The sequence below is a fragment of the Drosophila tropicalis genome, unplaced genomic scaffold (genome assembly GCF_018151085.1).
Source record: "Drosophila tropicalis isolate 14030-0801.00 unplaced genomic scaffold, ASM1815108v1 contig_1190, whole genome shotgun sequence".
Classification (NCBI taxonomy): domain Eukaryota; kingdom Metazoa; phylum Arthropoda; class Insecta; order Diptera; family Drosophilidae; genus Drosophila; species Drosophila tropicalis.
In genome coordinates, this window is record NW_027172561.1 from 207,709 (window position 1) to 222,775 (window position 15,067).

Below are 15,067 nucleotides of genomic sequence, written 5' to 3' on the forward strand. Positions count from 1 at the left end.
ATAGTTTTATGTGATTCCTGGGGGCGTGGCCGAAATTCCAATTTACTCTATATATTTACATACTACACGAGTATACATACCAAATTTGGTGACTCTAGCTCTTATAGCCTCCGAGATCTGCTGGTTCATACAGACGGACGGACGGACAGAAGGACAAGGCTAGATCGACTCGGCTCTATCAAATTGTATTATAGTGTTAAATGGTTTGTCAACTTGCTATAGAGCTCAGTGCTGCAGTATAAGGGGCCGAACTACCTGCCTGCTCATTATCGCATATTTGCATTCAGGACCAAGCCAAATGTGTACAAGTTATTTATGCATTTGAATGCGTCTTCGGCGTGTTTTGTGTCCTCATGTAAGTGTGTGCGCGTCTGAAAATTGTCTCCTAACTACTTTGGCAGTTTGGAAGTAGTTTTTGTGGTTTTGGTCATGCCCAAGCGATTTCATGGCTTTTTAATGCACTAAAAATTGGAATTGGAATTCACTTTCGTGTTAAGGTAAATATTAACTTGCTATTTGGGGAGCCTTTTCATTGATTACAGGGTTAGATTAAAGACCCTCGAAAAAGTTTAATAACAATAAATTTTGACTCACATTTGGTAAACAATGAATTTTGAATAATAATTATAAAATTTTAACTTAAAATTTACATTATATTATGGAGAGATGAATGTCATATTCTGGAGTCTTTCATTTCTTGTTGATATCTCCTCTCGGCACTAGAATATGGACAGCGCACAGGTTAACAACGTTTTTTTTTCAATACCTTTGATTTTTGGTTGAAGTACTGCAAGGAGAGATACGAGGTAACAAGTAAATATAGACTTCTTTAGAATTTCTTACCATATTCTTGTATTTCTCTTTCTGTTGGCAAGTCAACCGATTCCAAGCCTTGGCTCCTTCACGGACAGTGTCTTGGGGCGAAAGGCCGCAACATTTCATCTTAAACTCCCGTAAAAAGTTAAGGTATCCGTTGCAGGTTATTCTGGCTACTTTCTGCGGTTTATAGATCGGTCTTTCCTTACTTTCGCCCTGTTTTTTGCACTTACGCACTGTGGTATCCATAATTCTAAAATTAGTTTTACTATTTTTTTAACTGAACTTTTTACTGAAAAATTTTTCTCAACCTACTTAGAATATTAGAATGATAATGAACTCAAATTCATGTTCACCACCAAAACAAATTCGGATGGCCTACTATTTGCTTAGTTTTAGTTATTTTGTATTTATACAAAATATTAAATATTTATACAAATATTAAAATATTATTTATATTAAGTAACAAGTATAGCCGCCACTCTTCGCTGTGCCCCCGCTGGACTTGCTTTTCAGGCATGATCCTAACTGGTGGGGGTTGACTAGTCTACTCGGTTTCAGCAGATGAGGATTGAACACCCACCCTTCTGCGGCTTTGCTTTTTGACTGTACTTTTGTTAATGCCATGTTTTATGTGTTTTTTATCGAATTTAATTATTGTCCAGTCTGGACAGATACTTAACAGCAAAAAAAAATGCATTGCGATGCATCAAATGGATAGACAATCTAAAACTAATGAGCTTTATTTAAAACTCTTTAGTATAGTCTAAAAAGTGGAAAACTTTGGAAGGAACTAGAGAAATACAAGCCAAATCTCCAGCATTTCAGAATGACTCGAATCTATGTTCTTTGAATGGAGTGGATTAGCACACAGTTGTGCCAAAATGTGTAAAAAATCAGAGGGCCGGGGCTAACTTCCACCGCGTCAAAGTTTGTATACTTTTTGCAACTTTGCAACTTTTTTGGTAACTCTTTTCTTACCTATGAGCCATCAATGTGGAAGAACGTTTTATCAAAAAAGGCTTATAAACATAATCAAACGCGCAAGAATGGCCTAGAAGAATTCGACCGATCGTTCCTATGGGAGCTATATGATATAGTCACCCGATCTTGATCAAACTTGGCACCGTCATTAACAGATACACTAAACTAACAAATGTTTAATTTGAAAGCAATCGCGGTAAAAGTAACGAAGTTATTTACAAAAGTCACTGTTTTCGACCGATCGTTCCTATGGGAGCTAAATGATATAGTCGCCCGATCTTGGTCAAATTTTGCACAGTAGTTTATAGGCATAATAAACTCTCTAATATTAGTTTCACAATAAAAGCACTGAAAATAACGAAGTTATTGGCGTTTGTATGGGGTATCCTTGAAAGGCGAAATATTTGAGAAATTCTTTTTGACACCAAAATGTAACGATGCAACGATTTTTATACCCTTGCAGAAAGGTTATATTAATTCTGGTCAAAAGTGTGCAACGCATAGAAGGGAGCATCCCTGACCGTATTTAAACTTTTGTCAGTTTTATGTATCTGTTACGGACTATGCCAAATTTGATCAAGATCGGGTGACTATATATTATAGCTCCCATAGGAACAATCGGTGGAAAACAGTGACTCTGAATAATAACTTCGTTTTTTCCTATGTGAGCCGTTATTAGGCTTTAAAGAAACCCTTTAAAACGTTTTTCCACTTTGAAGACCATATGGTCCAAAATCCAGATTTTGTGGATTGTTGAAACAAAATCGTATTAAAACAATTTTTTGTTGGACAGAATACTTCGAATATAAAAATATTTTTGTTTTTACTGCACCGCTGAAATTTTGGCACACTTTTAAAGTCAGGTGTATAGTCAGCTGTTCACTCTGCCAAAAAAAGCGGGATATTGTACGCAAACTTTGAACCAGTGTAAAAAATTAACAAACAAACTTTGAAATAATTTTTGTAATGGATAATATTAATCAAGGTCTGTAGAATGTAAATACATACTGCAAGAAATTTTAATTTGTATATGTTAATTGTTTTTTTTTTTTTTGTGTAATGATTGTTTATGTCCTAAAATAAAGAAAAGTTAACCCATGTGTGCGTCTATTGTGGAGTGGAAACTATCTTTCTGTGAATTTCTGCGAAATTGTAATTATAGTAAATTACAGCTCAAAGTATGTATTAAATTATGTTATGATTACTTTTTCCGAGTTTTTCCGTAGTAGCCCACGCAGCGAATACGTAATGTAATTTAAATTAATTTGGGACTAAAATAATTATCGCAATTAAAAGTCAACAACTTAAATTTTTATATTTTATTTTGAACTGTTATTAATAAAAAAAAGGAATACAAACTACAAATAAACAACTTTGGTTTTATTTTAAATAAGACGATTTGACGATTGCTTTTAAATTAGATGATAATATAAATTTATTAAAAATTAATTTTTTATTAATAACAGTTCAAAATAAAATATTAAAATTTAAGTTGCTATAATTGCTATAATTATTTTAATCCCAAATTAATTTAAATCACATTACGTATACGCTGCATGGGCTAGTATGGGAGATCAAGAGGCCGTGGTCAAATCTTTCCAATTTTTTTTTTTTTTTTATTATTATTCATCCTAACATGGTTATAAGTGCAAAGTTTCAACTCTGCAACTGCATTCCTTCTAGTTAATGACACAAAATCTGGATTTTGGACCACAGTGCATAGGTAAGAAAAGATTAACAAAGTAAACTCGCAAGGGTAAACAAACTACACAACCAGACAAGTGTTCGAAATTTTTAAGCATTTAATTTAAATATCCTTTGGACAATTTAGAGTCCTCGCCAATGCGCGTCGATTAGCATGGGCATATCCTAAATTGTCCTTCGAATAGCAAAGTAAAGACAGCAACTTCAAGGATGACCAGGATATTCTTTTGTCAGGTCGTAGTTCTTGATGACCCGCTTCGGCTGTTATGTCCTTTGGGAAGCTGTTTTTTGTTTAAGGAACTGATAGCATTTACTCCTGGAATGTCCGTCGATATCTATATTAAATTTTTAATTTTCCAAATGCTCCAGCAAGCAGCTGAAAGTTTTCAGGTTTTCCGACTTTGTTCAATACTTTTAGTCTTTATTCTTATTTTGGATCCTTAAATTATTTGTGTTGTATGGAAAAAATATATGTTTTGTTTATTTATTTTTTTTTTTATTTTATTAGTGAATTCAACTTATTTTGTATTATTGCTGACTTTACTAATTAAGGCCTTGTACAAAATTATTGTATTTCTTGTATTAATTGCTAATTTCTAGATTCGTAGTACACTTTTATTTTCATATAGTCATTGTAGTTAAGTGTGTGGCGATTCTGTGTATGTATGTGTGTGTGTGTGTACAGATAGGATTGCATATTGGAGCATGTTAGTTTAGACTATTACAAAAAAAAAAAACCAAAAAAAAAAAAAAAAAAAACATGATTTGAGTAAATATACAAAAAGATTACATCGAAATTCGGACCGATCCATCCTTCCCCATTTGAATGAGAAAAACGGAACTCGTGAGAGTGTGTGTGGGGAAGTTGTTCGTGTACTTGTGTTTGGTGATTAAGAATGGGTGGAGGGGGTACTGGGAAGTAACGTAAATCAGTAAATGATAAACTGGCATACGAAATTAGATGCATTAAGATTAAACTAAACATATTTTGGCACTGTAAATAAAAGTTTCTCCCGATAAAACTTTAAAACAAATACATACAAATTGCGGCTATAAAAAATGGGGAAATCAAATCGATACGATAATAAATTACACAGTGTTTGCAAAAAGTTGTTTGCTTGCCAAATGCAGAGAAGAGGCATTATTCTCTCCTATCTAAGACGCTTAATATTCGCTTGATTCGAAGGGAAGCAGAAGATTCTGCGTTGGAGAAGGGAATAGGAAAGTAGAAGGGGAGAAGTATTATACCATTCCAAAATCGGTGCACATTGGTGATGTTGCTGCAGCCGCCGCCGCTGCTGCAGCTGCTGCTGCTTGATTATTTTGCTGCTTCTCCTGGGTATTGACGGCTGCCGCTGCTGCCGCCGCCGCTGCCATATTCAACTCGACAAGGGTATCGATGCTATTGAGGCTAACACCTTGCAATATCTTTCTTGCCGCCAGCGATGTAAAGTTAAATGAAAGGTCCGTTAGACTGGGGAAATTGTAGAGCTCTTCGTTGCCAGCAGCTAGGACACTGCCCATACCTTGCTCCAGTGACTCTTTGGTCAGGCTGAGCCGGCGATCAATGGCTTCCTTGTCAATGGACTTGTCATTGGCATGGTCCTTCAGAGCCAGATTGGGTTCACTGCCCAAGGGATTGCTGGACTGCTTGTGCAGCAAATGGGCTAAGGCCAGTTCATCGTGGCCATTCATGGAGCATTTTTGCAGTTGACATACAGACTCGTAGCAGAGATTTTTTAAATCGCTGCTGCTGTTCATTAGCTTATTATTGCTTTGCGCCGGAGCCAGACCCTTAGAATGCTTTTCATAAAAATGCAAGTTGCCCACCGAACCGGCTATCTCGAAATCCTGTTTGGCCAAAGCTGCCAGCTTTAGTGGTTGCTGCTCAATGCTGGGCGAATTGGGCTGGGATTCATTTTTCAGCACATTATTCTTATACGCAATGCCATTGGCCAGTTGGAGGCAGAGTTTTCTGTTGTTGTTCATGGTGGCATCATTGTTGGTATTCTTGGCATATTTTCCACCATCATAGCTGGGTGTCTCTGTTTCCGCTCCGTTGCATGTGTTGTCTGGGGAGCTTTCGCTAATGAACGATATGGAATCGCAAGTCTCTGAATTGGCCTCCGTTTCACTTAGCGCATGTTCCGGAACTGCCTCCTGCTTGACGGGCGTTGATGATGCTACTGGAGAAGGAGCAGAAGCAGCAGGAGGCGCGGCAGCAGTAGCAACAGTAGGAGCAGGAGCAGAATTAGAGGCAGCCAGGGTTGTCTGCTTGGACAAGGTCTTTTTAATTATCTCACCCTTCTCGTTAGTCATTGTCTCATTGTTTATTATAAAGACATTGGAGTTTTCAAGCATTTTACCATTCTCTAATGTGATCACACTTCTCACAGGTGAATTCTGCACAAAGATTTTGGTGCTGGGTATACTCTGACCTCCATTTGAAGTGGTCACTTGCAGGGTAATCGAATTGTTGCTATTCGAATTTGGCATACCACCAACACCATTGGGAACATGCGAATAGCTAAGCTCCTTTAAAATTCGACTCGGTGTACTGGCACGCTCTCGTTCCCTTTGCCTCTGAGCCTGTGCCTCTGCGACGCGTGCTCGCATCGCCTGATGACGTGGTGTGCCTCTTGGAGAGCCATTTAACAGCAAAATGGAGCGGGCACTGCCACTGCCGCTTCCACTGCCACTGCCACTGATGCCCGATGATGGGGCAATTACAGCTGTGTTGGTGGAGCACTGTGAGTCAAGACTAGAGTGACCGCTGGTCTTTTGGCTAAAGGATACCTTGCCACTATCGATGCTTGACGGCCCGCTGGCAAACATCGATGTCTTGCACGACTCCAAGCTGGATGGACCACTACTTTGTAGACTCCGATACGTGGTCTTGTTGTCCGTGCAACTATTAATAATCAGGCCATCGGTTTGACGCTTTGCCGCCGACGCTTTCAATGTGGAGGAGCGTGAGGGTGAACTCTCAAAGATGTGTTTGCCAATCACCGATTTTTGTGCCGTCTTTGGCGGAGTGGGTGTCGCCGAATGGTGCAGACGCGACAGCGTGGCTGACGAGTGATTCAACTTGGCTGTGGTGGCTGGTATAGACTGCGTGGAGCGAGGTAGCGAGCTGCTGCAGTAGACCGGCGATCGCCGCCGGATGGGCGAACAGTCCCGTGAGGATATCAGAAATGTCGATTCGCTGGACATGTGACGGCGATGGCGTCGCGGCAGTGTCGATGATCGTTGGCTCAGCTCGGAGCCATCATAAAACGTTGAGTTCGATAACGTGTGTGCCACGGGCATGTCCTTGAAAGGGAATGAATGAGAGTCAGAGGAAAACCAGTTCAATAGCAATCAATCAATCTTACATGTTCTGCCGTCTGGGTGCCCACACTGTGTAAATGAACGGCACGCGTATTGAACCATTCGGCTGGTGGAAACTGTGCCGAATAGGTCTCAATTTGACGCTGCTTGGCGCGTCCACTGCGTCGGAACAGGCGTGAAAGCAAAGATCCTTTTTCTACAACAACAAAAAATAATTCAGTTTCAGATTTAATTTTCACTTCATTCCCATTTACTTACTGGGGGGATGACGAATCTGTGCTTTGGTATTCCGAACTGCTACTATCCGTGGTATTCAGTGTCTGGGCATAGGTCTTGGACAGACTGCGCGTGGAGGCGCAGCGTTGCAGGCGCTTCGATGATCCAAAGAGCCGCAAACTGTGCCGACGTTCCAAACTGCGTGGCGTCGGAAATGAGGCGCTACGTCGCTTGGCCGCGCGTGGATAAATGATTTTGTCATTGGGATTGCCTACAAAACAAACAACATATTCATCCATGGACAAATCAAAACAAATAAATCAATCAATGTACTCACCTCCACAAATCACATCCGCTAGATTCGTTTGGATGCACTGATGTGTTAGATCTCCATCCCGCTCCGTCGATATTTCGCCATAGAGCGAATGCAGTGCCTCGGCATTGGACATTAGCATGGTCCGTGCCTCCTGAGGTACTACATCGCCATCGTGTTGGTGTTCCTCCTCATCCAGCTGGCCATAGGCTAAACTACTATTGGTGCTGTGAGTCCCATTCAATTGGTGATGATTGCTTCGTGGTCGTGAGCGACTGCGCCGACGTCTGAACAATAAGATTTCAAATTTAAGTCTCCCTTCCTTTCTCTACTTGTCTATATTTTTTTGTACTTACTCTGGTGTAAAGATAAAGTAACCCTTTGAAGTTTGATAAATTTTTTGCTCTTGCATCAGCTGAGCGAGCGTATCGTAAATAACCTCTGTGGCAGGTGTCGTCATGTGGGGGAAACGTACTCCCAACTTGCCGCGCACATGTTCAATAGTTGCTGATTGACCCTCCGATGTGAGGTCCATAATAACATCACACAGAGCCTCGGGCAATGGCGTGAACTGTCCCTGAACTGTTGGCGTCACAATGCAATCGTCAATGTCACCTAAAAACAAAAACAGAAAAAAAGCAGACCAAGGAGATGAGAGACAACATCTATAAAAACAGGTGTAAGTAATGTGGTGGTGGGGAGCGGTGGGTTGCGTGGGGTTACATATAAGGCTAATCACTGCCTTAAACAGCTAACTCTCAGCTCTCCGAATTGGTATCAAGCAACTTGCTCGCATTTTTTCCAATGAATTTGGTTTGTTACTTTTTTTAGTTTCGGCATTTTGGGTGGCCTACCCCCTACCGCCTCATCACCCAAGCTGACTGGTGGATGGTCATGATGGATGCAGCAGCCTTGGCTCGCTTGGCATTTGATGTGTAACCATTTGAGTGTCGGGGGTAATTAAATGTAGTTAGAGATACTTAAACACATATAAGGCAGTTTTTTAGGTGAGTGTTTAGAGGTCATTTGAGAAGGTCATAAGAGATTTGCTCTTGTGCAAATGGCCAAGTCATGAGTGAAACTCTTATCACATGGAAGAAATATAAAGAGATCTAACCATTACATTTCTGAATCTAAAGAAGAATTGTCTTCCTTCTGTCTTTCTTTCTCTCTCGCTCTCCTCTCTCTCAAAATTAGGTTCTATGAATTAAGAGACATGGCTTTAAAAGGCAAAAAGCATTATCAACTGAACAGATCATCATGATGAAGAGAAGAAAAGGCCCGACTGATGTACTTGCCTTATTGATTCTCCTCGTCTCTCTTTAGCTAACTCTGACAGCTGCTGTCTCTTTCTGGCGTCGTGCCCATAAATTAAACAAAAATATATACAACATATACATACATAGTCGCCTCCACAAAACGCTTCCTACTTGCCAAGTTAACCTCCAAAAACGCAAACGACAATTACCACAGGCAGCAGCAACGCCCCCGAGGCAAGCATCACCATCATTGAAATTGCTGCTGCTGTGGCATGCCTCAAATATAAAAACAAAGCACAGAAAAAAACTGCAATAATAAATAAATGGAGAGAGTGAGAAAGAGAATAAGCCCAGAGACAAGCAGCAAGAAGCCGAGAAAGAGGCATACCATGAGAAAGGGTACGGGGGGGTACAGGGTTGCTACTGCAAAATCAGACCAAGTGTGTGACGACCTCCGTTGGCTGTGGCTCTGGCTGCGGCTGTGACTGCTACTGAGGCCGTGCCTCTTGGCCACAACGTCCTTGCGGCAGTTGCATAATTTTTTTTCCAAGTTTTCACTTTTTGTTGCAGCCACACAGCCTTGATGCCGCAACCCGGCAGCAATTTGAACCAACAGCTTAAACGCAAAATCGCATAAAACAAATGTCATGTGGGATGCTCCATCGTCAAGGACAATTAGCGGCATTTTAATGGGCGACAGCAGAAAAAAAAAAAAAAAAACAACGAAAAAACCTCAACAAGACAAGAAACCAGACATGTGATTCAGTGAAACGACTTTGTCATACTCTTCTATAAAAATAAAAAATGGTAAACATTTACTTAAGCTACATGGATTTAGTATCAAACGAAAAGGAGGTAAATATTTACTACAGCTACTCGGGCCCAAAACGCGCTTAAACTACATAAATTTGGTATCAAACGAAAGAGAAAAATTCCACGAGCACTACCTCAGGTGCGCCTTGGCGATTTATTTGGTAGTTTTTGAGTAATTAACAAAAGAAAATTAATATTTTTATAAAAAAAACTGTTCAATTTTGAGATGGTGTCGCCAAATGCGGAATTTTGGATACTCGAATACGCGGGCTTTTTGAATCTTTTGTTCGCACTATTCTCAACAAACGAAAATATTGTTGAGTTTTCAATATTTCTTGATTTTATAGAACAAATATAGTTTAGAATACAATATTCCGGCTAAAAAAAGCTGTAAAATTTTGAGGTAGTGTTGCCAGATGCCAATATTCGGATACTCAAATACACGAGCTTTTAGAAACTTTTGCTCGCACTATTCGTAACAAACGAAAATATTGTTGAGTTTACAATATTTCTTGATTTTATAGAGCGAAAATAGTTCCAAAATACATTTTTCTTGATTTTATAATTCTAAATTAAATATTTGGCTGCTAGAGCAGTCAAACAACGCTCCAAATAAAACAACAGACTGGCAACACCATAATTCATAAAAAAATACCGTTTGGCAACACTGAAATCTAGCTTTACTCGATTTTTCCAGATTTTAACACCGAAATTTCGAGTAGCTTAAATAAATATTTACCAAACCTTCGATTTTAGGTTTCAAGAAAATTTGAATGTGAGACTCCTGAGTATTTAAGAGTACGATCTAGGAAGGATATCCAGATGATATAATTTATCATTCACAAAGAGAAGATGGATTTATAATATACGCTATGAGGGTAAAGGGTATATACATACATACATAAATACAGCACATTCACCCAATCTCCAAGCCTTTGCCCGGCACACACAGACACACACACATACTGTGGCACTTTCACATTGCATATTGCAAATTTGTTTGCCGATTAATCTTTTGCACTCATTTGGTGGCGTCACTTGAAATTGCACTCAATCTCAATCTAGCAATTCGCAACTGGAAGCTATGAACATTTATGGTTTTTACTCCACTCCCTCTCCCCTTTCTCTTTTCTCTTGCATTTGTCTCCCTCTACCAATTTGGCAAGACACTTGGCCTAAGTATTGGGCCAACAATTTACATAACATTTACCATAGTATATCTACATATGCTTATCAGCTGGCACATTTAGTTATTTTTTGTTATAGATTTGTTATTTTTCTATAAATTTTATTCGGTTATTTGGCAGCGGCGCCCTGCCCATAAATTGTTTGCAAGTGCAGAAGCCAAATTGAGGCTAGATAAATAAAAAAAAATATGAAAGATGGCAAACATATTGCTGCAATCTGCATCTTTTTTGGTAAACACACATTACGTTTTTCTTTTTCTTTTTTTTTTTTTTTTTTTTTTTTTTATTATTTTGGGTGGAGTCAAAGCCATGAAAGAAATTGGCAATAAGGCAGCAGCAAGTTGGGTAGTCGGCCGGTTGGGCCAACAACAACCATGCAGATATTGCTTAAGGGCAAGTCAATAACTTGCAGGAAACGTACAACAAATTCACTGACTACAAACAAAATGTAATGCCAGTGCTGCTCATTGATAAGTATTGATATTAGGCAAAAACCAAAAGCAATTTCCAACACAAATATCTTGCAGGGCAATGCAATTCTTCTCGTCTACAATACTTAGAATTTGTTTCAGTCAATTTAGAGATAATGTGTTTTATACTTAGACTCAAAAACGAGACAATGTGGCGATAAATGAGATTGGTGAAGTAAATTCTATAAAAGATTCTCAAAAAAAAAAAAAAACAAATTAAAATAAACAAAATGTTTTCTATATGAGGATAATGTAAATAATAATCTTTTTTAACTTCATAATTCATATCATATTTATATAATTTACAGTTGCTATCAGCTTCTCGAAAGCTCCTCAAAAAGCTGAAATAATTATACCTATAGGGTGAAATGGTACATTAAACTCGTCAAAATGTATGTAACAGGCAGAAGGAAGCTTTTTCGACTCCATAGAGTATATGTATGTATATATTCTTGATCGGCATCAACAACCGATTCGATCTAGCCATTCGTATGGACACCTACATTGATCTCAGAGACTATTAGAGCTAGAGTCACCAATTTTAGTACTCCTGGAATACCTACTGTATTCAAGTTTATTTCAATCTCTAGCATTTTTTATAGATTTTCTCCGCTTAAATAAGACTAATTTTTTCTCATTGATCGATGTCATTTGAAGGACAATAAGCACCAACTAAAGCAAATATATAATTTAATCTAGTTATACCCATTTGGATAACAGGCATCGAAATGTAATTGTGTCCGTATATTTACCACTTATTTGACCATTGCAATTTGTTGGCTTAATCTTTCGAAGCTCTCGTTAGCTGTTGGCCCCGCCAAAATGGCTGCAAGGCGTTGCCACCTCTTGCAATTAAAATTAATAAAAGAAATGAAAAGCAAACAGTTGTGACGCCCCCCAAAACAAGAAAGAAAACAACATTAAATAGTGAAAACATTTGTCATTATATTGCCGGTGTCCACTTCCACTTCCACCTCCACCTCCGCCTCCATCTTAATGCAATGTTGCCCACTAGGCAAGAAGAAAACAATATCAATTACTATTGTATATGTATATGTAGCATTTGGCATTTGATTTTGATTTTTTGATTTCCATTTCAATTCGACTACACCCCGTGGCCCCACACAAGCTCCTCTCTCCCACCAATTGTGTTTATCGTTTAAGGAAGTGTTAATTTATTTGCTCCTCTCCTGCGCTTTTGTCTGCCAGGCAAACGAGAAGGTGGATGGATGAATAGTTGGTGGGGTATGCCCCCTTCCACGGGGCAGTGAGAAAAAGCTTTTCGCCAAAGAGAGGAAAAACAAAGGAAAAAAATAATAATAAATTGCTTTTGATAGCTAAAAATTATTGATTATTTCGAAATGGACAGCGTTGTGTTTATGATGGTCGTCGTCCAGTGCTGTTGCTGTTGTTGTTGGCAAGATCTCTTTGGCTTTGGCTTGGGTATCGCTGGCGGTTATGAGATCAAACAAAATGCAACGCGAAAATGTGCCAACAACACGATAGGCGCGCAAGATTTCCTCTTTATTTTAACGTTTTTCTTTTTTCTAATAATAAACAAAAAGAAAAAACTGAAACCCGAAAAAATATCATACATCAAGATTATTGTTACTTGCGGCAATTGCATCACAATAATGGCCTCAGTGGCGGATCGTTTCGAAAAAAAAAAGAAATATGTATAAAAATTTGGGAAGAAAACAAAAAATGGAAATCGCAAGAAACATTTTTCATTTGCATAAAAATTCATGGCAACTACAAGAGTTAAAAATGTTTGTTGCACACACACACAGAGGGGGGTTGTTGGGGGTGTTTGTAAGCTTCAGTGGGAGGTAGACGAAACAACCTTCAAGCTACAAAACACTTGACTCCGACGCCAGGCCAGAGCCAAAGACAGAGCCAGAGACTAAGCCACAACCAGCGCCAGCTATAAGATACTACGAGGCCGCGCGCGTTGACGTCGCTTTGGTTTGATTGAACACAAGGATATGTGTCCGCCGGCAACAACAGTAACAGCAACAGCAATAGCAACAATAACATAAACCAAAGCGCAGGCAACATCAACAGCAACAGCAACTGCAACAGCGACAATGGCAACGTCCACAATTTGAAACCAAAACGCAACACTTTCACTCTACTTAAGACGGATGAAGCTAAGCGAATACTCGGGAGGCGGTTCCAGTTGGGAGGAGGTAGGGGCGGAAGCGAAGGCGGAGGATGGCAGGTTACCTTTAAGACACCATCACAAGCGTTGGTGGGAAAATCGCGGCAATCGTTTTCACGTCTTTTTCATATTAATTATCATTTGCGAAAAAACAAAAACTTTTTTTTTTTAAAAAAGAGTAAATAAAAGAAAAGATAAAGGAAAAAAAACATGCAGATGAAGTCGACAATAAGCTTGGCCAACTTTGTCAAAGTTATATTCAATTTGAAGAAACAATCACTCAATCCCCTTATAGCCAAAAGGGGAAACCTCCATTTGCAAAATATCGATCAACTGTGAGTAAGTCTTTTTAGTGGCGTTCAACTTATAATGATATTCGAGGACGAATTTACAAATTTGTAGGACCTATATTCTGGCCACATATTTCCTATAAGAGAAGGTGTTCATGCACAAAAGTATTCAAAGTATTTAGTAAAGAAGCATTTGTCATCCCTTCAAAAAGTTTCAGCCAAAAACAATTAGTATGAAGCCCAAGGTTATGCCGAAACTATGGATAAGGCTGCTGTTAATCTTTTATTCAGTTGTAATTCCCAACTAGTTTCGGTGTTAATAATATGGTGGTGATATCGACACTGCAATTCTACAGTTGCTTGGCAAAGGTAATAGAACTTGATAGTTCTTGAAAAAGCTATATGTATATCCAAGTTGCTCGCCTTTTTGTGCTCCGCTTGAGATAAACTACTTCAGAAAGGACCTCGAACCGTCTTAAATACAAAGTTTGATGCAAAAGGTAGCAAGACAGCATTTAACTAGCATAGTTAATCCATAGCGATTAAGTTAAATATTACAATGAAGTAAGTCATCGCTGATCAAACAAAACAACCTCACGTCCCCAAAAAAAATTGTAATTAGATTAAACTTTGTTAAACCTACCTAAATTGCGGCAAATTTAAGAGCAAAATGAGAACAAAAAAAAACAACTATTAAGCTTCATTTTTCTTTACTTTTTAGTTTATAAACTCATTCAATAAATTAGAACCTAAAATTAGAAATTAGATATGTACCTATACGTATCTTAGTTGATCCTTACGAATTTGACGGCATACTTGTGGTTGGGCTACTAATGATCTGGTTTTGCTGCTAGAAAAGAAATCATGAATTATCATAAAAGAAATAGATTCATAATTATATAGTTAGCACATTTGACTTTAATGATTAGCATTTTTCATTAGCATTATGAATCCGAAGAGAGAACAGATTACAGGTTTAAATTCATTCATATGTAGTTTCATTTGAAAAGGTTCTCATATGCTTTTGAAACCGAGTGGATTGGAGGGCCGTCATGAAAGGCGCTAGGGAGCGCAGAGCATTGATTTTAGCCAAATTAGATGCATACCATGTCATGCCGGAATCAGGCTGTTGTTCCATTTTATTTCTTTCTTTTTTTCTCTTCTCTTCTGTATGCTCCAAAGGTTGCTGCTGCTGTTGCTGCATGCAATTCATTTACATAAGAAGCCTCCCACAAAGTCCGTGGTACTAACACCCTCCAACCCCTCTATGTAGTTGTTTTTTTTTTTTATTTTCTTGAACATGTAGAGCATTTTGCAGCCAAAAAGTTAAGGAGTTTCGAAAAAGACAAAAAAAACAAAAAATGTCTGGCGGCCAAACGAAGGCAATCACGATTTTGTGTCTGAAACGTTTTTGCGCGTTTTTTCAATTTCCCATTTTTTTTTTTTTTTTGTGTTTTTTAGTTTGAGGGGTTTATTTTTTTGGTTTTGAGGAAAAGGCCACGCAGTCGGTCCAAAAAGGAAACA

At 38.6% G+C, this 15,067-nt stretch overlaps 1 protein-coding gene and 1 long non-coding RNA gene across 2 annotated transcripts in view; both read right to left on the reverse strand.

The window, feature by feature from the left end:
- Positions 1 to 595: 595 nt before the first annotated feature.
- On the reverse strand, positions 596 to 1,165 carry LOC137580094 (uncharacterized). The gene is made up of 2 exons (XR_011032942.1): positions 844 to 1,165; positions 596 to 787 (listed from the first exon to the last, which is right to left on the reverse strand). It is a non-coding gene; the product is annotated as an uncharacterized lncRNA (long non-coding RNA).
- Positions 1,166 to 4,490: 3,325 nt separating this feature from the next.
- Positions 4,491 to 15,067, reverse strand: part of ko (Stork-head domain-containing protein knockout) — a 75,321-nt gene continuing 64,744 nt past the window's right edge. The window contains 4 exon segments of the mRNA XM_068291716.1: positions 4,491 to 6,816; positions 6,879 to 7,321; positions 7,388 to 7,650; positions 7,720 to 7,978. Coding sequence (XP_068147817.1) covers positions 4,747 to 6,816; positions 6,879 to 7,321; positions 7,388 to 7,650; positions 7,720 to 7,978 — 3,035 coding nt within the window. The 3' untranslated portion in view covers positions 4,491 to 4,746.